This window comes from Urocitellus parryii, chromosome 12 (assembly GCF_045843805.1).
Source record: "Urocitellus parryii isolate mUroPar1 chromosome 12, mUroPar1.hap1, whole genome shotgun sequence".
In the NCBI taxonomy this organism is placed as follows: Eukaryota; Metazoa; Chordata; class Mammalia; order Rodentia; family Sciuridae; genus Urocitellus; species Urocitellus parryii.
Window position 1 is genome coordinate 88,101,762 of NC_135542.1, and position 26,045 is coordinate 88,127,806.

Here is a 26,045-nt window from a genome sequence, read left to right on the forward strand (position 1 = left end):
ATTTTGTACCTCCAGAGGAAAACAAACACCATACCAATTTAATACAAAATATACAGGCACTGTGGACATGGTCACTGTAATCCCAATGATGTGGAAAGAGAAATGCAAGTCCGAGGGCAGCCTCAGCAACTTAGCAAGGCCCTAAGCAACTTAGTAAACTCTATCTCAAAATAAAAAATAAAAAGGCATGGGGACGGGGCTAGAGTTGTAGCTCAGTGGTAGAGCACTTGCCTCGCATGCATGAGGCCCTGGGTTTGGTCCCCAGTACCACATAAAAATAAACAAATAAAAATATTTTTTTTAAAAAAAGGAATAGGGATATAAGTCAGTGGTAAAGTGCCCCTGGGTTCAATCCCCAGTACCAAATGTATATATATATTTATAAATATAAATATAAATATGTGTGTGTGTGTGTGTGTGTGTGTATCTATCTACAGGGACAGTGGTACACACCTGTAATCCCAGGTACCCAGGAGGCTGAGGCAAAAGCACCACAAATCCAAGGCCAGCCTGGGCAACTTAATGCAACCACCCCAAAACAAAATTTAAAAAGCTGGGATGTAGCTCAGTGGTAGAGCACTTGCCTAGCATGTGTGAAGCACTAGGTTTAACATCTAGTACTTCAAAAAATAAATACTGAAGAGTCATCAAACTACAATATGATATCTATTAACTTTCAAAACAGAAAATAAACTTAATTGGTCATGTTCTGCATAAATGTTAAAGCTGGGAAATGGATGTATCAGGTTCTATATGTTCTCTATTTCTGAATATATCTGAAATTCTCCAAATTAAGAAAAATTAAGATAACAAAAACATATGAGCCTTCATTCTTCCTCCCATTATTAACCCTCTACAATCATTCAAAGCATACAGAATATGTTCATACCATTATTTTTATCAGAGCGCTGGGGGTGGCTGTTGACAGGATTGGGTTCTCCATGTGTTGCCCAACGGGTATGAGCTATCCCAAGGTGTACATCAAATTCTATATCCAAATCCATATCTTGTTGCTCTGAACAAGACAAAATAAAAAAACCCAGTATTAAATAATGCTACAGACAACCATTCATGTTAAAAACACTGGAGAAAATAGGTATAAGGGAAATATATTTCAAGATTATAAAGGCTTCGTGTGATGTGAGTGTGGGTAAAGAGTGCATACTCTGCACTCAGGCTGGCTGAAAAGGAATCCCAGTTTTGATATTTGCTATGTTGCTACTTGTGTAAACCTAAGCATGTTTGTTGATCTTGTATTCTAGGCTGCACTTTTCTGCTAATCATCAAAGTAAAATTTTTGGTTTGTGTTAAATACTTCATTAAAGGTCTCATCATCAAAAAAAAAAAAAGATTATAAAGGCTATATATGACAAACCCAAAGCCAACATCATACTGAATAGAGAAAACTGAAAGGTTTTCCTCTAAAATCAGGAATAAGATAATGGTGTCCACTCCCACCACTCCTATTTAATACAGTTCTCGAAACTCCAGCCAAAGTAATCAGGCAAGAGAAGGAAACTAAAGGGATTCAAATTGAAAAAAGAAAACGTCAAACCATAATTGTTTGCTGACAACATGATCCTATATATAGAAGACCCCCCAAAAAATGTACCAGAAGACTTCTAGAGCTGATAAATTAATTCAGCAAAGTAACAGAATACAAGATCAACACTCATAAATCAGTAACATTTCTATATTCCAATAGCAATTCAGCTGAGAAAGAAATCAGGGAAAACCATCCCTTTCACAATAACCTGGAAAAAAAAATCTGGGCATTAATCTATCCAAGAAAGTGAAAGAACTCTACAATGAAAACACTGAAAGAAGAAATCAAAGAAAACCTTACCTCAAAAGATGGAAAGACCTCCCATGTTTTTGGATAGGCAGAATTAATACTGTCAAAATGGCCATATTGTCAAAAGCAATATACAGATTCAATACAATCCCCATCGAAATACCCATGACATTCTTCACAGAACTATAAAAAACGGTCCTTAAATTTATTTGAAAGAATAAGAGACCCAGAACAGCCAAAGCTATTCTGAACAAGAAAAGTGATGTAGGAAGTATCCCAAGACTGAATCTCAAATTATACTACAGAGTTATAGTAGCAAAAACAGCATGGTATTGACATCGAAATAGATGTGAAGATCTATGGAATAGAACAGAAGACAGAGAGACAAACCCACATACTTACAGCTATCTGATATCTGACAAAGGTGTCAAAAAAATATGCTGGAGAAAAGACATCCTTTTTTTTTTTAAACATGACAGTAGAGTACATTTTGAAATATTATACATACATAGAATAAGCATAACTTATTCCAATTAGGAGGGCTGCCATAAACACTGAAGTGACTGTATCACTATAGTATGTCAATTTTAAGTCCTTCAGGTATAAACTGAGATGTAGGATAACTGGGTCAAATGGTGGTTCCATTCCAAATTTTCTAAGGAATCTCCATATTACTTTCCAGAGCAGTTGCACCAATTTGCAGTCTTACCAGCAATGTATAATTGAACCTTGTCCCTCACATCCTCTCCAACATTTATTGCTGCTTATATTCTTGATAACTGCCATTCTGACTGGGGTGAGATGGAATCTCAGTATAGTTTTGATTTGCATTTCTCTAATTGCTAGAGATGTTTTTAGTCTTTTTAACAAATGGTACTAGGAAAACACAATATCCATATGTAGAAGAATGAGATTAGATTCCCCTCTCTCACCTTGCACAAAAGTCAAATCAAGGGCTGGAGACTGTAGCTCAGTGGAAGAGCATATGAGGCACTGGGTTCAATCCTCAGCACCACATAAAAATAAATAAACAAAATACAGATTTTTTTAAAAAAGTCAAATCAAAATGGATCAAAGCCTCAGGAATTAGACCAGAAACCTTGAAACTGTTAGAAGAAAACACAGGGTTGACACTCTTATCATATAGGTGCAGGCACTGACTTCCTCAACAAGACCCCTAAAGCTCAAGAAATAAAACCAAGAATCAACAAGTAGAATGGCCATCAAATTAAAAAGCATCTTCACAGCAAAGGAAGTGATCGAGAACATAGAGAGCCTATAGAACAGGAAAAAAATCTTTGCCAGCTACTCCTCTGACAGGCAATTAATATCCAAAGTATATAAGAATCATTGCCAAAAAAAAAACAAAAACCCACAAATAACCCAATTGATAAATGGGGAAAAAAAAAACTAAACAGGCATCTCTCAGAAGAAACACAAATAGTCAGAAATATATGAAAAAAATGTTTAACATATCTAGCAATCAGAGAAATGCACATCAAAACTACACTAAAGGGCTGGGGACATAGTTCAGTTGGCAGAGTGCCTGTCTCACATGCATAAGGCCTGGTGTTCAATCCCCAGCATCACAAAAAAAAAAAAAAAAGATATTAAAATTTCATCTTACTCTAGTCAAAGTAGCAATTGTCAAAAACACACAAAAAATAATAAACTCTGGTGAGCATGTGGAGAAAAGCACATTCATACATTGTTGGTGGGACTGCAAATTAGTACAATTACTATGGAAAGACGCATAGAGATTCCTCAAAAATTTAGGAATGAAACTACGATATGATCCAGTTATTCCACTCCCTGGTATTAATCCAAATGAACTAAAATCAGCATACAGGTACAGCTACTTCAATGTTTACAACAGCATAATTCACAATCACTAATTATGGAATCGGCCCCAATGTGTGTCAATAGATGAACGATCAAAAATATGATATATATATATATACACAACAGAGTTTTACTCAATCATAAGTAAGATAAAATAACAGTGTTTGCTGGTAAATGGATGGAAATGGAGAAAGTCATGCTAAGTGAAATAAGCCAAACTCAGAAAAATCAGAGTCCAGTGTTTTCTTTCATGTGAAAGCTGGAACAAAATAAGAGAAAGAAGACAATGGGGGAGGGGGCTGCAGGGGAGGGGGCAAGGTATCATAAAGATAATAGGAAGATCAGTGGAACACAAGGAGAACAAGAGGGAGGGAGGAAAGAATTGGAAAAAGGAAGAAATATGGAATGAATTTAAGAAAATCATATTATATAGAAATATAAATGTTCAAAGGGTATTTCACCTTTATATGAAAATAAAATAAATGAATAAAGGACTAAAAGAAAGATCACACAGAAGGGAGAATAGGGGGATAAAGGGGAGGGGGGAAAAGGGGTAACAAGAATTGAAATTAAATCCCTACATGTGTTATTTTGTCAAAATGAACCAAAATACTATGTATAATTACAATGCTCTAATTAAAAAAAAAAAACTACAATATGCTTAAAAAAAATAATGCCGTAGAAATGCTAGAAGCTATATTAAATTATACAGCCAGGCAAGGTAATCCCAGTACTCGGGAAACTGAGACAGGAGAATCATGAGTTTAAAGCCAGCCTCAGCCATGGTGAGGCACTAAGCAACTAAGTGAGACCCTGTCTCTAAATAAAATACAAAATAGGGCTGGGGATGTGGCTCAGTGGTCCAGTGTTCCTGAGTTCAATCCCTGGTACACCACCTCCGCAGAAAAATATACAGTAGTTCCACTTTGTCAATAAGGGATAGATTTCAAGTGTTCCTCCCATCCCACCCACCCTGTGGATAGCTGATATTGCAGATAGTACCAAACCCTATATACACCATGTGTTTTCCTATATATACATGACACACAAACTTAATACCTTTTCTATCTTAACTAAGCACTTATCATACACTATGGCCATAATTTTTGCAGTTTGAGGTGTGACAGAAAAACTGGCACAAATTTCTTTTTTCTTCTTTATAATTTCACAGATTCATCCTTACTATAGATGTTACCAACCTCTGCTTATGACTTTCCTTTTTTTGTTAAGGAGAAAACTAACATCTTTTATCAAAAAAGTATTTCATGGCTTCTCTTTAGTATGTCTGAATTGTCAGCATCCTTACTCTTACGTTTTGGGGCCATTATTAAGTAAAGTGAAAACCACCAAGTGAAGACACATGAACAAGGGCACCACTAAAAACAGCTTTTGTCCTACAAACAGCCCTTCCTTTCTCAGGTATGGCAGTTCTGAAGCTACTTCATTTTAAGACATTGAGCTTGCTCTGAACCCTATGTAACTACTTTCCTTTCCTAGTTGTTATGATCATTTTAAAAGCTCATGTACAATTTAAAGCCAATCCAAATAGTAACAAAAGAACTTTTCTTCCCTTGCTTCAACTTTAAGAATCATTATCCTCAAAATGGGTCCCAAAATATGCGGTATTTAGTGGGGAGAGGGGCAAAAATCAACTAAGTACATTACTGTGAACTTCTTCATCCAGTGCCTTAACTTTTCCTTTCTTCTTAATGAGTTGAATTTTGCAGGCATTGGCTTCCCAATCTTTGTCATTGCCTCCATCAACTCCCACACCTAAGACACATAGAAATAGAACAAGATTTAGACACTGCCTATATCCAAGATTATCAATATGAAGCAAAATTCTTAATTTAAAATTATTACATTTTAATATAATTCATTTATCAATTTAACATTTACTAAAAACATATTAGGTATCAAATAGCATGATAGCTGCTTGACACAAAAATGAAAACAAGGCTGGAGGTGTAGTAGCTCAGGGGTAGAGAGCTTACCTAACATACACAAGGCCTGGGTTCAATTCCCAGCATCAAAACAAAAGAAAATGACTTCGGTTTCTGTATTCAAACTTCAAAGATTGTTAAAAAGATAGATAAGGGAAACTTAGTGTATTTAAGTTATAATAAAAGTACTACAGGTTGTGATTGGTACACAATGGAGAAATGGAGAAGAGGGGCACATGCCTTAGAAGGCAGATAAGGAGGGAAAGTCAAGAAAGCATTTCTAGAGGGGCTGGGGTCATGGCTCAGCAGTAGAGCGCTTGCCTAGCATGGGCGAGGCCCTGGGTTCGATCCTCAGCACCACATAAAATAAATAAATAAAGATATTGTGTCCAACTACAACTAAAAAATAGATATTAAAAAAAAAGCATTTCTAGATATTCTACTTAAATTGCTAAGGAATTTGAAAAAAAATACCCTAATTGTACTGGGAAATCACTCATTTCAAGCAGAGAAATAATAATGGCAAAAATGGGAAATAATATGGCAAAAACATTTGACAAATTTTCTCTGGAAATGGTGTAGAGGATGAGATGGAGAGGGAGAAAAAGGATAAAGAAAGCAGCTACCAGAAGATACAGTTGCAGCAAAGCAAAAATAAAGAGGGCCTGAATTAAATAGTGGCAATAAAGATAGGGATAACAAGAAACAGAATAGCCTGAATATGAGGTGAGAAAGGAGAATTCTAGGATACTTCTTAGGCTCAAAGAACTTTTTGAATGATTATTGATAAAAGGGACACAGAACAGAATGGAGTGGGTGAGAAATGCTATGTATTCAGTTCAATTCTGAATATACAAAGTTTGTAATACTGTCATCTGTCCAGAAAAAATTTCTAGGAGGCGCTGGAAACACAGGTTTTCTGGCAACTTGGGAAATACACCTGGATTAAAAAATACATGCAGATTCTAAATCACCAACACACAGGAAGTTGATGTAATCAGAGCTCACCCAGTGAGCCAAGAGGAGAATCTTACAGAATATTCATATTTAAGCAATAGACAGATAAAACTGACAGAAAATAAATGATCAGCATCTATATGAAAAGATACATTGTCAGAAAAGCTAAGAAAGGACGATTTCAAGAATAAAGTTAAGCAAGGAGCTGACTTTCTATTACTAAGGGAAGTCAAGGAAGATAAATGCCCATTCCATGTAGCAATGTTAAGTGTACAGAAAAGAGGTCTAACCCTGCTATCCTTAGGAAGGCCTGCTCTCAAGGTGGCATGTGGATGGCATTTGAGGATGTGCATTTCAGGATTCTTGCCACCTAATGGAGTAAGAGTGGCTTGCAGTGCCTAAACTACTCATGCAAACAATATAGCTTATGCAGAACACCTGCTTTTCTTCTGGGAGTTGAGAATTAGACAACTGACGCTTATGTGACCATCTCCCAACAAAAAACCTTGGACACTGAGTCACTTATGAGCTTCCCTGATAGACTTTTCACATGTGTTGTCACAAACTGTTGCTAGAGAAATCAAGGCATCCTGTGTGACTCCACCAGAAAACTCTCGGAAGCTTGTTGTGTCTGGTTTCCTCTAGACTTCACCTCACACACCTTATCCCTTTGCTTTGTATTCTTTTGCTATAATAAATCACAACCATGAGCCATCCTAAGGAGGCATGGAATCTGAGGGCGGTCTTGTGGACCCTCAACATAAGGGGGGACTAAAGTCAAACATAAGTTGCCAGAAAGTTATCTTTATTTGGTTTGCCATGTATATAAAATAGAAAAATCTCAGATCAGTTTATATGATAAAAGCATGGATCCATGGAGAAAAAGAAAGTTATAGGAAAGGAAAGATTTATACAGTAAATCTTAAACTTTTTAAGGTGAGTTACAGACTCAATATTTTATTAAAATCAACAATTCTGTTCCTATGAAGCTGTACTATATGATTTGTTTTTATAGAAACACTGTTAATAATTATATTAACAACCCTTTTAAATATGATAAAAATATAGAAATTCTTCAGAGTTGGATTCATAAAATTTTTTTAAAATAGCCATTAAATATAAATATAAATAATAATAAAAAATAATAAATAATAATAAAAACACCCTATTTAGATCAAGAATCATGCAAAACCCGTATTTTTTAAGAAGGAAATACCTGCAGAATCATATCCTCTGTACTCTAATCTCTGAAGGCCTTTGATTAGGGTCTCCAATATTTCTCGTCTTGTGCGAGGAACATGGTAGTTTAAGTATGCAAATATACCTGCAAACAAACAAATATTTAATGGAAAATTCTGATTAATAAATTAAAATTGACATAATTATGCCTGGGATATTCAATAATGTGAAGCTAGATTTTGTTTTCAAAAAAATCATCCAGGCATAGTGCCAGAAACTTGTAATACTAGCTACTTGAGAGGCTGAAGCAGGAAGATCTCAAGTTCAAAGCCAGTCTCAGCAACTGTGAGACACTAAGCAACTCAGTAAGACCCTGCCTGACTCTAAATAAAATACAAAATAGGGCTGAGGATATGGCTCAGTGGTTGAGTGCCCCTGAGTTCAATCCCTGGTACCCCCCTCAAAAAAAGTAATATATTTGAAGATTAAAAATGAAATACAATAATTTAACACCAATTTGTTGAAATAATTTAAAGGCTAATTATATAAAACAAACTGGGGATTTGGGATTTTTTGTTTTTAAGAGATGGAGTCTTACTATGTTGCTCAGACTGGCCTCAAACTGCTGGGATCAAGTGATCCTCCTGCCTCAGCTTCCCAAGTAGCTGGGACTACACGAATGTGCCCCTGCTCCCACCTAAAAATAAACTTTTTAAGGTGAGTTACAGACTCAATATTTTATTAAAAAGAAGATTCAAAGTGATGTAGCTAGCATTAAATCCACTTTTTAAAAACATGAACTCAACAGCAGCCTTTTACTTTGATATTATTTCTAACTCCAATTTAATTGGTTTAATTTGGCTAGATGTGTGAATCTTAAAATCCTAAGTACATTTTTCAAAAACAGCAAAAAGATCTTCTAAATTGATACCCAACCTCCCGCAACTTATTAAATTTTAATTACTTCATAAACTAATTAAATTCATACCAAACATTTGTTACCTCATTAAAAAGTACTCTTGGGTTGAAGAAATCCTATTAATTCCTTTAATTCATGTGTATTCCCAAAGTTTTCCACTCTACTGCCCTGACTCAGCTTCCCCTTCTGTGAAATGAACAACTTTGAAATAGTAACCAACAGGTTTCACAGCAGATGCCAAGAAATTATTAACTGGTTGTGGCTGCAAACTATCAATGAAAAGGATTCAGTGGCCCTATTTCCTGAATAGGAAGGAAAACCATGACAGATTTAACAATATCTATTATGTGGGATGTAAATCAGGTTTAATATTTCCTACCTCTGATATTTGAGGATAATAACTACAATCCCCATCCAGCTTGATATTCTGAGATTTCTTCTGAGATTGCTTTGGAGACATTCATGATCCATTAGACCCCCCCCCCTTTTTTTTTTTGGTGGTACTGGAGGCTGGACCCCAGGCCTTGAATTTAACACTACCCATACCTGCTACCACTGTGTCCTACCTCTGAGCCACATCCCAATTTTTTTTTTTTAATTTTATTTTGGACAGGGTCTTGTTAAATTGCCAAGGCTGGCCTTGAACTTGTGCTTCTCCTCCTGAGTCTCCTGAGTTGCTGAATACAGGCACGCCCTCCTACTATCCCTGCTTTCAGTTTGAACACTTTTTAACATCTCTACAGACTATACTTCTCTTCTGGGCCTCATTTTTTTGTTAAATCATTTACATGATTTTGTTTGCATACATCGTACCTACCAAATTAATTTTCATAGTACATTATTAAAGATTAATAATAGCAAAGTAACAAAATGTTAACATTTTTCTATAAAACCACAATGTTATCACTCCTAAGAGATCATCATCACCTAAATTGGTAAACTTAACAAGACCCTGTCCAAAATAAAATTTAAAAAGGGTTTGGGATGTAGCTCAGAGATAGGACACAGTGGTAGCAGGTATGGGTAGTGTTAAACTCAAGGCCTGGGATCCAGTCTCCAGTACCAAAAAAATACAACTTCTCAAATTTTCCCTATTATCAAAAGCATATATATGTCTTTTACAGCTAGTTGTTTATTCTAGGATTCAATAAGAATCATAACTCACATTTGAATCTGGAATAGTCTCTCCCTAACTGTTCCATTTCCCCCAAAACAAGGCAGGGCCAATTTTCTTGTTGAATGTATCACAGTTCAGGATGGATCTAATTGTTTCCGAAAAGTGTGGATAAAGGAGTTCTCCTATCCTTTGTATTCCCTGTAATCTGGAGGAAAGTCTAAAGGCTTAATTGAATTAGGCTAAAAACTCAATCAAGGGGCTGGGGCTGTAGCTCAGTGGCAGAGTGCTTGCCTCCCACGTGTGAGGCACTGGGTTTGTTTCTTAGTACCACATAAAAATAAATAAATAAAGGATACTGTCTCCATAAAAAAAATATATTTAAAAAGAAAACAAACCTCAATCAAGGGCAGAATGGTTTCCAGGGCTATATATGTACATTGTTTGCTGGTTCCCTATTAGCAATGCTAAGATTCATGACTGGTTTAAGGTAAAGACAATCAGATAACTGAACCAGTTATTTTGAAAGAATATTCAAAACACTTTCTCCAGCTTTAGAGATATGCATATTTTCTTTCTTTTCAGTTCAGATAATGATGCATTTCCCAATCAGTGACATCTTAGGTTCAGTGAAACACATATATCAAGTTCCAACTCAAACCTGTTTCCTCTTTTACAAATAATCATTTCAATCATTATTTGGTTTGCTATTGGTAAAAGAAAAGAAGAGGATTAAAGGAAGCAAAAAAACAAGACATGTTTTTCCTGACATTATCTAGGAAGGAACCGAAAGGAAGAAGAGGATGAAAAGATACCATGACATGTGTAGAGAAATTTTCCAAGATCAAAATAATAAGGTATGTGAAGAAAGGGGATTAGCTAAGTCATATCTAGTTAGGAAAATGGGAACTAAGGAGTTGAATCTGTCAGTTTTACAGACCTGCCCCTTAACAGCACTACTGGCCCAAGATAGTCCACTTGCTAGGTTATCTGCAATTTTGGGATGGCCTGGAAAATATAACAATAGCAAATAGGGCTGAGGATGTGGCTCAAGCGGTAGCGCGCTCGCCTTGCATGCGTGCGGCCCGGGTTCGATCCTCAGCACCACATACAAACAGGGATGTTGTGTCCGCCGAAAACTAAAGAAAATAAATATTCTCTCTTTAAAAAAAAAAAAAACAATAGCAAATAACCAGCTAATTAAGCATGTAGGATGTGTTCACAGGAAGGCATTCATACTCAAAATGGTGCTTATAAGAACAGAAATCACTAGGGCTGGGGCTGTAGCTCAGCTGTAGAGGACTTGCCTAGTATGCATGAGACAGTGGGTTCGATCCTCAGCAACGCATAAAAATAAACAAATAAAATAAAGGCATTTTGTCCATCTACAACTACAAAAAAAAATTTAACAACAACAACAACAAAAGAACAAAAATCACTAATTACCCTTATTTTTAGGCCTTTGACTTGTCTTATCAAATTTACCAATGAATAAGGACTGAAGATATAGCTCAGTGGTAGAGCATTTCCCCAGCAAGCATGAGGTCCTGCATTCAATACCTACCACTACAAGAAAAGAAACAAAAACTTCCCAATAAACACTTGTGCTGAAGGAAACTACAAAGTCTAAAAAGGTCAATCTCTGAATTAATCCAATACTTCACAAAGTAGTTGTACTCATAGATTTTCTACCTGCAAATCAGCATGCTTTTTCAGAGAGTAAGTTTTCTTATTAACAGTATATAGTTTATTAAAGCAGATTCTTGTACCTACAGGTATCATTTTTAGAAATAGCAACTAAAACTACGTGACATGAAAGCACTATGAACACCCTGCATAAAAAATTTCAGAGGCAACCTACTCTCAGTCTCAACACAACTCGTTGTAAGCAATCTGGTTCCAAGTAAACACTGTTAAACCTGAATATAACTTAATTGACTAGTCAAGGCATTAGCTAAGTCTGGTTCAATTTATGTATTTATGAATAAAAGATCTTTGTCACTTTTTCATTGACAGCTTCAACATTCTGGGACCCATAAATTGTAACCTCTCAGTGATAAGTTTCGAATTCATTCCCTAAATTTAATACTTTCTGAATCTTTTTTTTTTTTTAAAGAGAGAGGAGAGGGGGGAGGGGGGGAGAGAGAGAGAGAGAGAATTTATTTATTTATTTATTTATTTTAGTTCTCGGCAGACACAACATCTTTGTTTGTATGTGGTGCTGAGGATCGAACCCGGGCCGCACACATGCCAGGCGAGCGCGCTACCGCTTGAGCCACATCCCCAGCCCCCTTTCTGAATCTTAAAAGCCATCTACAATGCCACTTAGCTTTAAATTATTTTTTCTTATAATGCAGGTTACATATTATTAAAGACTTAAACAGTACAAATGCTATAGAATATAGTATGAAAATCATTTCTACTTCTGCACAGGTTCCAATAATCCCTTTCTCATACACATCATGCCTGTCCTTTAGCTATGAACTTTTCTACATTTACAAACCTTGATGTACACAGTATAGAGGCTTTAAAAAAAAAAATACATGAATGTGATGATAGCATACATATTGTTCTGTAATTTTTTAACTTAAGATGTTGGTGATCTTGCTATGTATGTACAACATGTACTTCATTCTACTTAATACTGCATTCTAGAACATAGTACATTTATCATTTTTTATATAACTACTTCCCTACTAAGATTTGTCTGAGTCTTTACTATTAAAATGATGCAAATAAACTAATACACATAAATCTGATGCTTATCATAAAACTATTCAACATTATAATTATGCAGTCACATTCTACATGTGAGATTCCTTTTTAAAAAGAAGTACTATTTGAGATAATATTTTCTTTTATTTTCTTTCCTGCAGTACTGTGAATTAAGGACCTCACTAACGCAAGGCAAACACTCTACCACTGAGTTACATTCCCGGCCCTTTTTCATTTTGTTTTGAGAGACAGTCTGGTTAAATTTACAAGGCTGGCCTAGAACTTGGGATCCTCCTGCTTCAGCTTCCCAAGTGCACTACTGCAACCTGCTTAACATTTTCAATAATCCTAAAAACAAAGAAAAAATTACAACAGAGTAACACAGTGAAGGATTTCAGTTACTTCTGTGGTTTTTAAATTGCTTTATATTTTTTTCCCCCTATTTACAAAACTCTGGTTTGGCTTGGAGTATGGCTCAGTAGTAGAGCACAGGCTTAGTACATCTGAGATTCTAGGTTCAATCCCCAGAATGTGGGGGTGGGAAGTGCTGGTTCAAGTCTCCACTCCCTTGTTGAAACTGTATGTTGCACTGGATGGTGCTCCAAGACACCTATCTTGCACATTTAATATTCTGGAGCTCAAAGCACTGTTAAGTCCTAAAGTTTCTAGTAACACACTCCCTCATAGACTGCCTAAATGATCATCTTTCTCAAGATAAAAGCATTTACTTTCTCTCACAAGTCTTCAAAGAGTCCATCTATCCTTTCCATTTCTTTCTGACTATTCACATCATACTACAACTTTTTATCATTCTGCCAAGTCAGCACCTTTGGGACCACTGTGCTCTTATTCCTGCGTCCCATCCCTGTATCCACCTATGACAGACATGCAGAACTCATCCATTCATTTCAGTCCACTTTTATATGAGCCTTCCCAAAGTGTTGACCAATCCTGTTAATTCATCCTTTACCTAACTTTCAAACTTATCCCACATATTATTTTAGAGTCTAGAATACACATTACTCTCCAATCCCTATTTCTCTCTTCTCAGCTTCTTTCTCATTTTTGGTAGATTCTCACTATAGAATTAAAACCTTCATCTTCATTTCTAATACTATAATATGCTATGTACCACTCATCCTTCCCTAAACATTCAAGAGAGAGACATTATCCCCCATACCAACCTCTGAAGCTAGCCTCTCCTATTTGTAGCTCTTGATGAGTGATTCCTCAGCTTTACAAATACAGAACATTTTGTGTGCTAATTTTTATTCAACTTACAGACATTGTGTACAGTATGAATCAATCAATGAATACCCCGTAATGACTTCTCAGTTTATAGGTCAGGAAAACAACTTTTCAACATTCCTAAGGGATCCCATTCCCAAAATACTCCCTTCTTTGTTACTGGTATTGACCACCCTTTTCTTCAACACAAACTTGGGTCCTTCCACCTTCATATGTGCAACTTCTCTGGTGATTTCTCTATAAACAAATCCAATTAACTTCTCTCTGAATATTAAACCAAGAATGACAGGCTGGGGTTGTGGCTCAGTGGTAGAGCATTCACTTAGCATGTGCAAGGCCCTGGGTTCGATTCTCAGCACCACATAAAAAGAAATAAGTAAAATAAAGATATTTTTTAAAAATATCGCGAATGACTTCTGGCTGGGGGATATCCCAGTGGTAGAGAACTTGCCTACTATATTCAAGGCACTGGATTCTATCCCAGCAGTGCACACACACACAAAAAAAGCAACACACACACACGCACGCACACACAAAAATGACCTTTTTCTCCTTTTGCAGACTCCCCAAGGAAAGATACTATCTGGACTCTTTTGCCTTTAACCACTCTTCTTTGGTCTCTTTTCCTGGAACCTACATCTCTTCCATCAACACCCCTGGCAATGGTGGTTCTCAATCTATTTCTGACTCCATTCACAGACAGGTAATAGATGCCATCAATGATTACCTCTCATAGAACACTCTCCACCAGCCAACACTATTTCTCACGCTAAGAATCATGCCCCATCATTAGGAATACTCCTGGTCTAACACAGATACCTAAAAGCCCAGGTCTCTCTGAGTCTCTGAATTTCTTCTTTCCTCTTGTGGTCTATGATATGGTAATGAACAAGGACTGTGGATTATCACATACAGCTATTCCATGTGTATTCATTTTGCTTCCCCTGACTAGAAAGCAATTACTTGAAGGCAACTCCCTTGCTTTAGTCACCTCTCCAAAGGACAGAGTGTCAAGTATAAAGATACCACTTCAAATATCTTCAAGTATCTTCTAACACTTTCTAGGTACCTGAAATATAGTCAGGAATTTCCAAACCACAGAAACAGAATACTATTTTGCAGGATACTAAAAAAGGATGAGGAGGTTTTATTTAAAAAGTAATTAAGAAATACTGGGTTAAACTAAACTAACAGGTTTATTTTGGGGACTTTTTAGAATCCTTAATCTTACTAATCATGAATCTCAAAGAGCAGTTTTCCCAAATAGGTGTGTAACATACAACACCCTTTCCCATTTTTTACTGTTCATAATCAGCACCTATTAACTTCTCCCTTTCTAAGGAACAAAATTGAGGAAATGCTTATTAAGCAATTAATTATTTTCTCTCACAACTTCTTTATATCCAGTATGATTTCTAACAATATGTTAATTAGTACTGGTTTTGACTCATCCTAACAGCCAGTCTCGGAATCCCTCAATTACCTCCAATTCTATTACATAATACAATTACCAAAAAAAAAAAAAAAGATACATCTCAGGATACTTTTAAATTACAAGCTCCCCCATTGCTTTTGAGTAGAACCTCATTTGCAAAATTTACATATAGCATCAGATCAGAAGGGTAAAATTCCATGTTTTTAAAAACAGCAAAAACCTATGAAAAGGTTTAAGTGACCTGATACCCTCTCAGCAAAACCAAACGTAATACAAATAAAAAAGAATCAAGTGTATTACAAAGAACCAAGAATGAAAGATAAAATATTTTGAAAAACAGGTACCCTATTATTTTCTGAGATTCACAATCCTTACTTTTAACCCCTTAAAGGTTCTAAGCCCCACCCCCAAAAAAAGTGCCACACTGTTACTACTCAAATCTGACTGACCACATGATCTCTTTTTTTTTCAACAATCCAATAAAAAGTTACAAACATGTTAAGTTTTATCAGTATATCTGATTGAAAAAAGAATATCACAGAAACTCAAATCCTTATTCTTCTGCTTCAACATTTTACAAGGTTGAAACAAAATAATCTTTTAGAAAAACTAAACTAGGCAACAACTAATCACAAGGTAAATTACTTCCCCCCCCCCCTACTGGGGATTGAACTCAAGAGCTACATTCCCAGTCCTTTCTACTTTTTTCCCCCCTATTGGGGATTGTATCACTGAGCTACATTCCCAGTCCTTTCTATTCCTTATTTCATTCTTAACAAGACATAACTCTTGCTTAATTACAGAGGGTGGCAAACTTGTGATCCTCCTGCCTCAGCCTTCCAAGTTGCTTGATTACAGGAGTGTATCACTGCACCCAGCCTCAAATATTTAGAAACTTCTAATGTTTCCATCTATTCTCATTTCCACTCAATTTTTCTGACCAAATTTCACTTTGGTGATTAAGCTATGGGAGCAAAATAAAGGCAAACTCTCACTTTCTTAACAGTTAACTTTCAGAATTTACATTATAGAGGAAATAAATTCTGGACCCCACCTGGAATCATGTAAAACTATGGCCAGGGTTATAAACAGGACCTCAGAAATGCCTAAAATGCTGTACTAACTTGTTTCACCCTTATGTAAACCTTTCCTAAACCAGATCTTTTCTTTTCTTTCTTTCTTTCTTTTTTTTTTTTTTTTTTTTATCTTATAGTACTTTGACACCCTTTTTTCCTGGAACAAGATGAGGAAATGACCTGCAATCAGAATACCAGGCATACAACTCATCATTCAAAAGCAGTTAAATGCCATGAGCACAACAGGGATTAACCAGTTTGCAAATTCACTATTTCACAACTCCAAACTAATTATGTGTTTTACAAAACCACATAGACATAGCAAAAGTATAAGTGATTCTGAAATCAGCTCAACTCTATTAATTTCAGTAAGCTATTTATAGGCATTTGTTTTTATGTGTTTTTTAAAATCAACTCTAAATTTAAACCTGCTCCTCATTTTCAGAAGCTGAAATGAACATAAAGTTAAATATAGGAAAAATATACACTAGTGAGTACAATCCACCTCCTGCTCAGTCCCTTCATGCCAAAGGCCGCAAAGAGTAAGTTTCCCAAGTAGCTTCAATTCTATAACAATTGTACTGCCCTTTAAAAAGTGTTCTGTCTTCTGGGATTAAAGTCTGTTGTAAATTTCAAAATGAAAAGTAAAAATACAATTCTTTTTATTGACAATGGTTTAAGTACATCGATAATTTAAATTCCATTCTGGGGGCTGAGGTTTTGGCTCAGTGGCAGAGCACTTGCCTGGCATGTGTGAGGCACTGAGTTCGATCCTCAGCACCACATATAAATAAATAAATAATAAAGGTACATCAACAACTAAAAAATATTTTTTAAAATATTCCATTCTGGAAATGTCAACACTTTGGGGTAATAAAACAACTCGCAAACATGGAATAAAAGGGTCTAACTTTACTTTTTAACTGTTCTAGGAAAGACACTCGTTAAATTTTTCATAGCGAGTATTTTAAATGGGTGCACATGCAAGTGATAACATGATGTGCGATCCATCACCAGGGACATTTCAGGGCCTCTTACACCAGGGGATCAGATCTAAGCCTACTTCATCAAGTTATTGATTAGCGATGGCTTATGTTGAGACAGGGAGTGGCAGGAAGTAAGACCACATATAATGTCATTGTTGTAGCTCTAGCTAGATTTAGTATCTGTTTTCTATTGGGCCTGCTTGAAAGAAAGAGAATAAAATTAAGGTTTGGTTTTGTTTTTAAAGAATGCAAGATAAGTTCAACACACGCCACTCGATGTTCTACAGGTTGCCTCACCTGGTGAACCCTTTTAAAGACACCCCCTTCACACCTCGCCTTCCCTTCAGCACTCTTCCTCCTTTTTCCCTATAGGTATTTCTCTCTCCTCTTGGTTCCTTCTATGCGCAAAGGCGCCCCCTCCGGCTCCTGTGACCGCCTCTGGGGCCCGCCCGCCCGCCTCTCAGGTGTCCTCCTCCGGACCACCACTCGGACTCCCGCCCCCGCGACAGCCGCAGCTACCACCGCAGGCATCCCCTTGCCTTATCACCCAGACTTCGTACCCCCGGCACTCCCACTCCCACCCGGCGTCTCTGGCCTCCGCGGCGCCCGCATCGCACCCCAGCACCGCCCCGCAACACGCCCCCCGCCCGCGGCCCCTTACCACACATGCTGCTGGAGGCGCGGTCCGCAAGGCCAAGGGCGGACAGCTAGCGAGATTCCCGGGAGCACACAAGAGCTTCAGGGGCGGTGGACAAGCTCGGGGGCGGGGATGGCGGCGACACGACTCCCTCGAGGATGCGACGGCCGAGGTAACTATAGCCTCCTCGCCCTCCCAGGCTCCGCCAGCAACCGCCGCCGAGCCCCGCCCCTCGGCGCGCAGCGCGCCGCCGCCGGCACTCCCCATTGGGCCGCTCACGCGCCGCTCACGCGCAGATGCCACCCCTCGCGCAGCCCCGCCCCCAGGCCCCACGCAGGCGCTGGACAGCTGGCAGCGAAGACGTGGCAGACTCGTGGCTGCATCCGCCTCAGGTTCCTGGAGCCGCCTCCGGGCGAACAACCCGACCAACCCGGCGGTAGGGGAGGATTGGGCGCCGGCGAGAAATGATAGAAGGAGGAGGATGGAAATGCTAGCAAAGCAAATAACTGCCCAAGCTCCGAATACTGGCACCCCACGAGGCAGGAATGAGGAGAAAGAAAGCAAAAGACTTGGAAAGGAGATCGTGGGAGAGAGACAAGTCAGGGTGGGTAAAGGATATATAGCTGAGGGAAAAACTGCAAATAATTGGAAGAGGTGAGGAGAGGAGAGAGAGGTACCAGAATTCTTGACTGCAAATCGCCATTCAGGTTCGGGCAGTCTTTCTGGTGACAGGCCTTTCAATTCCCAACTTAAGATCTGAGTAATGTGCTTGACCTCTAAAAGCCCTCCCTACCCATCCATCGCTTCCCTAATCCTCAGTTTATTTCGGAGAGAGGAGGAATGGCAGGCTCAACTTTCCAACACTCTGCGCCTGGACTTAAGAGAGCTGGCCCTACTCTGCTGGCCCACCTGAGAGGACTGGAAACTGGCCATCAGCACGTTTGACTCATGAACTTTTAGTCCTATAAATTAATATACCATCATTCCTGCCAAGAGAGACTGGATTAGAGAGGAATGTTTCTGAAAAATCATTACCTGCGCGTTTGCTTCAGGAAGATTTAAATGGTATCTTTAGTCAAATGTAGATAGTTATCAGATTTCTATTAATAGCTCTAGACTAGAATCACATCAACTTACATGGCACACAGAAACCCTGGTGTTCTGACCACGGTTGAGGCAGCCCTATACACTCCAAGAGGCTGAACATGTAGTTCTCCAACTGGACCAACAATTCTCAGTTCTTTTGCACATTTGGGTTACTCTACTGGAGTCCCACACACACACACACACCCCATAACTGTTTAAAGGTTGCCTCTTCAAGGAAACCTTTTTTTTCCCCTCCCCAAACATAGAGACATGACTTAAACACTGATTCTTTGAGCTGCCACCTTTAAAGCAACATGTTTCTATATTTTACGATTCTTTTAATATCTCCTCACTAAGCTACAGAAGTTTCTTGAAGTTAGAATAAGTGTATAGCCAACAACTAGTATAGACTCTACCAAGAAGTAATGGATGGAAAATGTTTTTTGAAGTAGTGAAAAAAAATGTCATCTTAGCAGAATTGATCTTTCACAGCTAGTTATAGAATCAAGTGAGCAAAGGACTTTCAGTTTTTCTTAAGGGAAAAATGCCTTTTCATCACTTGCCTCAGAGAATCTAGAAGAACAAAATTGACCATATTATATTGTTATATTGTGTGCATGTACAAATATGTCAAAAATGAATCCCATAATTATGTATAATTATAATGCACCAATAAAAATTGTAAAAAGGAGATAGACTAGAAAATGTCACATTTAACTAGCAAAGTGTTTCTCAACTAAAAGCCCTTTGTTATTTCAAGTCCTTAAACACAGTCCCTAAATGAGTCATACAACCAACGTGGCAAATGCCCAGGAGGGTCACAAGTTCCACATCAGCCAGAGCAACTTAGAGAGACCCTGTCTCAAAATAAAACATTATACAATAAAGGACTGGACATGTAGCTCAGAAGCAGAGCACCCCTGGACTTAATCCCCAGTACTGAGGAAACAAAGGAAAAGATAAATCTCTGTTTTTGTTTTTAATCTGAAGACCTCCCCTTCCTGTATTGGGGATTGAACCCAGGGGTGATCTGCCTCTGAGCTACATCCCCAGCTTTTAATTTTTTTTATTTTGAGACAGGGTCTCACTAGGTTGCTTAAGGCCTTGTTAAGTTTCTGAGGTTGTTCTGGAACTTGTGATCCTCCTACCTTAGCCTCCTGAGTTTCTGGGATTGCAGGCATGTACCACAACTCCCAGTGGCAATACATTTCTTAATTCAAGAAACAAAGTCTCTGTAGACATACATCTTAGCCTAAGAACCCTCATCTAAAAGTTTCTGGCAAGATTTGGATGAGATTGCCGAAGACTCAAGGTGTTGTTCCAATGCTTAAGCAATATCTTTGTCCACTGGCAGAAAAGCTATTGACACCAGCTTGCCACTAAAGTTCTCAGGTTCCCAACTATTATATTCTATAGAACCTCTTGCTTTCTTCTTGCCTGATACTCTCTCACAATGACTTACCAGTCTGTCCTATGCATCTCTATACTACAGCTGTTTTGGAAATTGCTTATGTAACAGTTGAAAGGAAGAAACTTTAAAGACTAATATTTACCCAACCCAGCCTTAAACAACATCACTAACACCATAACAAAGAAACCTTTGTAACTGTGGGCCAGTCAAGACACTGAAACAGAAGAACTTTGTCTAACCCTCAGCTATATGGAGCTCTGCCTTAGGTATTTTGAGAATAAAGACAGAAGAGAAAAATAAATGATACATGAAGGAAAGGGGACATCTGGGTCTAATTTGAACATCTGAGAAAATGGAAAGGATTTTCTCTCCTAATCAAAAAGTTCAGAACTAACTTAACTTAAAAAGGATAGTAATGACATATCATTCATCATTTCTTTATGGAGGTACATTTCCCTATTCACATATTTAGTCCCATCAGATTCAATGGCTATCAGTGTCCTCCTTGCCATGAAGCTTGATGGGTTGAAGGATGGCTGGGCTTCCGGTTGCCATTTCTAAAGAATCAAAAAACTATAGTTGAAATAGCTTGAGGTTTTTAAACATCCCCATGTTTGTGATTTTTGTAACCCTCTGTCTTCATTTCTAATAAATACCAATAGCTATTAAGACAATAAAGGCTTGTATGTAATAAAAATATGAGGAGCTAGGACGCCTATGTCCCAATCTTAGGGAATTTTGTAGAAATATATCCAATGGACAGAAAAGATGGTGGCACGTACCAAAGGGAAAAAAAAATAAGTTGAGCCCCTGAGGCCTATGAGAAGGAAAAAAAAGACAAGAAAGAAAGGCACCCACATGAGTGAACCACTGTTATTCCACCATGGCTACAATTCATCCTGAGTACCTTCACACAAGAGGAACCTTTCAAAAATACAAATCGGACCTTATTTCACCCTGCTTCCCATCCAATGGGTACCTTTCCCCTTTAAGAGGCATTCCAGACTCCTGTGGATATCTACACAGTTATTCAGGATCTCACTCCTGACAGTTTTATTAGTGTCATCCCCTACCACGCTATTTCAGCATCTTGTTGCCCAACTCTACTAAACTCCTGCAAGTTCCTGAAAAAAAAAGAAAAAAAGAATACCATCTCCAACTTCTAGGGCTGGGATTGTAGAGTGCTCACCTAGCATGTGCAGGGGCCCTGGGTTTGATCCTCAGCACCACATAAAAATAAATGAATGGAATAAAGGTATTAAATTAAAAAAAATTATTTATTTATCTTTACATTTGTCCTTTTTGGAAAAAAGCATTAAAAAGGAACAGACTTTCCTTAGCTGCCACCGCAGTGATTTATCCTTCTGAGAAAGCTAAGGATATACTGGGTGAGACCCTCTCCTCACTGAAGTAACACTGAGCATACCCTCACCATGGCCTTCATTCCTGAACTTGCCTGCATCTAGCCCAATCTCATCCTTCATGGAGAAGAATATTAAAAACAATGTCGTAATTAAAACATCTGGTGGGCTGCGATTGTGGCTCAGCGGTAGAGTGTTTGCCTAGCATGAGTGAGGCCCTGAGTTCGATTCTCAGCACCACATAAAAAAAATAAAAGAGGTATTGTGTCCAACAACAACTAAAAATAAATAAATAAATAAATAAATAAAATAGCTGGTGTAAATTTTGGACCTTTTGGGCCTGGCTTGTTTGCAAAGGCCCAGGCCAATGTCGACATCAGGAGCCTCATCAGCAATGTGGGGGCTGGTAGACCTGCTCCAGCAGGAGGGCCTGTCCCCACCACCATCACTGCTGCTCCAGCTGAGGAGAAGGAAGTGGAAGCAAAGAAACAAGAATCTGAGGAGTCTGACGATGACGTGGGATTTGATCTTTTTAACTAAACCTCTTTTGTAACATGTTCAATAAAAAGTAAAATGTGGAGCAGAGGAGGAAAACCAAAAAGGAGAACCAGGTATTAAATGGCTGGGGTTTGACTATACAAGGACTGGATAGCCACCCACAAAATGACATTATAAGGCAGCCAGAAAATTTCCTTGTCAAAAATTGTCTCCATTCCCTACCCATTACATTGCCTTAACTCTACCTGTCCATGTGCATTTAATACAGAACACTCCCACGACTTAATGACTATACTGATTCAACATAAACTATTAACACAGTAAGTAGTTTAATAAATAATAGAGACTATTTATAGGGTTACCTTTTATTTGGATAACAGTTGTGAAAAGTTTCCTGGGAAGTGGGGGTTGTAATAGGGATAAGATAAATATAATTCTAAAATCAGGAGTAGAATTGAACAGACTACTTTGGGCAAGAAAGGGGCAATATAAGGATATGTGGAACTGAATATGGTGATGGGGAACAAGATATGGAAGAAGGAATTAGAAATTGTTGATGAAACAAACTTTATTCATTGTAATTGCTAATTTTATGAGTTAACATGGCTGGACCACTGTGCCCAGATATTTAGTGAAACATCACTCTAGATATTTCTAGAAGAATGCTTTTGGATGAGCATGGCTTTAAATTAGTGGGTTTTGAGTAAAGCAGACTGCCCTCCATATTGTGGATGGGCTTTATACAATCAGTTAAAGGACTGAATAAGATCAGACTGAACTCTCTCAAGAAAAACAAAAACAAAAACATTGTCAGCAAATAACCTCTGGGTTTGAGCTAAAGCATGCAACAGTGGCTCTTCCCTGGGTGTCCACCCTAATGGCCCACACTGTAGATTCTGGACTTTCCAGCCTTCTTTAATAGCTGCATAAACCAATTCCTTAAATAAATCAATCAAAATCAAAATATCTCTCTCTCTCTCTCTCTCTCTCTCTCTCTCTCTCTCTCTCTCTCCATATATACATGTATATACATCTCTCCATATATACATGTATATATACACATATATGCATATATGTGTATAAGATATGTATGTATATATGCATATATATGTGCATATAAATACTATCATGTGGGTCACTTAATGATAGAGATATGTTCTGAGAAATGTATTATTAGGTGAAACTATCATCATGCAAATATCACAGAGTATAGTTATGTAAACTTAGATGGTATAGATCACTAATTCCACATGGTCAATTCATGCAAACTTTTTTCTTACAACTAAAAAGAGTACATTATAAAATAATTAGGGCTGGGGTTGTGGCTCAGAGGAAGAGCACTCGCCTAGCATGCATGAGGCACTAGGTTCAATCCTCAGCACCACATAAAAATTTAAAAAAGATATTGTGTCCACCTATAACTAAAAAATAAATATTTTAAAAAACCTGCACAAATTTTAAAATAAAATAATAAAATAATTATAAAAAGCATAGTATAGCAAATATGTAAACCAATAACATAGTCACTTATTATCATTATCAAATATTATATACTTGGCTGGGGTGTGGCTCAGTGGTAGAGTGCATGCTTAACATATGCAAGACATCAGGTTCAAAATTTGGGCTGTATAGCTCAGTGGCAGAGTATTTGCTTAGTATGTACAAGGTTTGGAATTCAATCACCAGCACTGCCAAAAAATGTTTTATATACTGTACAAGATTATATGTGCTATATGCTTTTATACAACTGATAATGCAATAAGTTTGTTTACAACAGCATCACCCTTACACACATGAGCAATGAGTTGTGCCATACATTATGACAATTATGATGTCTCTAGGTGATAGGAATTTTTCAGCTTCATTATAACCTTACAGGACACATCATATATGTAGTCGATCATTGACCACAATGTCATCATGTAGTACCTGATCCAGCTAGGTGAATTTATAGTAGTCTACCCTTACCCAAGGGGGATAAAATGTCCTCCCTCAGGAGTATATAAAATTTCCAGCCTTATGTCACAATGTAGTTTGTAAGGATTTTGATTGTCTTTCTCCTACAAGATATCACATTGTTCCATTACTTTAATACCATATGCAATGGGACCTAGAAAACAAGGTCCCCCATGCTTATTGGTAGGACACTTGAATGTTAGAAGATAGGAAATAAACATGAAAAAAATTCAGAGGTCTTCTACCTCAGTGGCATTTCTAGGGGCCCAGTGGTATGAAGCATGTCAAGACAGCCCTTCTTGATCAACAAACATATGGAAAAAATGTTCATTATCTCTAGTAATTAGAGAAATGCAAATCAAAACTACTCTAAGATTTCATCTCACTCAAGTCAGAATGGCAATTATCAAGAATACAAGCAATAATAAGTGTTGGTGAGGACGTAGGTGAAAAGGTACACTCCTACATTGTTGGTGGGACTGCAAATTGGTGCAACCACTATGGAAACAGTATGGAGATTCCTTAGAAAACTTGGAATGGAACCACCATTTGACCCAGCTATCCCACTCCTCAGTTCATACCTAAAGGACTTAAAATCAGCATGCTACATTGATATGGCTCAGTGATGTAGCCATATTAATGTTCATAGTAGCTCAATTCACAATAGCTAAACCATGAAACCAACTTAGATGTCCTTCAACAGATGAATGGATAAAGAAAATATGGTACATCTACACAGTGGAATATTACTCAGCATTAAAGAAGAATAAAATTATAGCATTTGCAGGTAAATGGATGGAACTAGAGAATATCATGCTAAGTGAAATAAGCCAATCCCAAAAAACTAAAAGCCAAATGTTTTCTCTGACAAGTGGATGCTGATCTATAGTGGAGTTGAGGGATAGGGAACAATGAAGGAACTTTGGTTTGTGTAGAGGGGAGTCAGGGGAGGGGTGGGGTTGTGGGGATAGGAAGGACACTAGAAAGAAACAGATGTTATTACCCTATATCATGTATGATTATACTAGCAGAGTGACTCTGAATTATGTACAACCAGAGGAATGAGAAGTTGTGCTCCCTTTGTATACTATATGTCAAAATGCATTCTACTATAAAATTAATTAATTAATTAATTAATTAAAAAAGATAGCCCTTCTAAGGTATGAGAATGTTAAAGTTTAGATATAGGCATCTCCCAAAATTTCATGTGTGAGACAATGCAGAATTTTCAAATGTGAAATGATTAGATTATAAGAGGTATAACCAAAATCGTACATTAGTTGGCTGATATGGATTGACTAGGTGGTAAATGTCGATAGGTAAGGTATGGCTAGAAGAGATGAGTCACAATGGGGACATACCTTTAGTGCTTATATTTATCCGTGGTGAGTGGGGGCCCTCTGTCTGTTTCCTGATTGCCATGTTCTGAGCTGCTTTCTTCCTTCACACCTTTCCCCCATGATGTTCTGCTCACCTAAGTCCCAGGTAATGGGGTCAGCTGTCTATAGACTGAGACCTCAGAAACCATGACCCCCAAATACACTTTTCCTCTTCTAATTATTCTTGTCAGTTTTTCTTTTTTTTTTTAAATTGCATCTAAAAGAGACACAATGCCTACAGGGCCTTTTTGGATTTTGGAGGAAATATATATCCCATTTGGGTGGGCTACTCCAGGACATTTACCAAATGACCTAGAAAGCTGCTTTTAAGATTTTGAGTTAAAACAACAACAACCAAAAAAAAAAAAAAATAGCCTCAGAAGGAAAAAAAAAAAAAAAAGACGTCTCTATGATAAATCCATGCTGCTAGGCAAGCTGCTCCGCCAATTGGGCCACATGATCCAGAAGATCCAATGGTGGTTAAAATATCAGTGACAAGAGAGGGAAG

General features: G+C 37.7%; 1 protein-coding gene and 1 pseudogene across 2 annotated transcripts in view; one reads left to right on the plus strand and one right to left on the minus strand.

The window, feature by feature from the left end:
• Gfpt1 (glutamine--fructose-6-phosphate transaminase 1) overlaps positions 1–18,068 on the minus strand; it is a 65,524-nt gene extending 47,456 nt beyond the window's left edge. For both annotated transcript variants that reach the window (XM_026387213.2, XM_026387212.2), the window contains exons 1-4: positions 17,871–18,068; positions 7,754–7,861; positions 5,303–5,410; positions 890–1,015 (exon numbers count right to left, since the gene is read on the minus strand). In XM_026387213.2, coding sequence (XP_026242998.1) covers positions 890–1,015; positions 5,303–5,410; positions 7,754–7,861; positions 17,871–17,877 — 349 coding nt within the window. In that variant the 5' untranslated portion in view covers positions 17,878–18,068. The remainder of the gene's footprint in view (positions 1–889; positions 1,016–5,302; positions 5,411–7,753; positions 7,862–17,870) is intronic.
• Positions 18,069–21,776: 3,708 nt separating this feature from the next.
• On the plus strand, positions 21,777–22,244 carry LOC113181651 (large ribosomal subunit protein P1-like; annotated as a pseudogene).
• Positions 22,245–26,045: the final 3,801 nt, after the last annotated feature.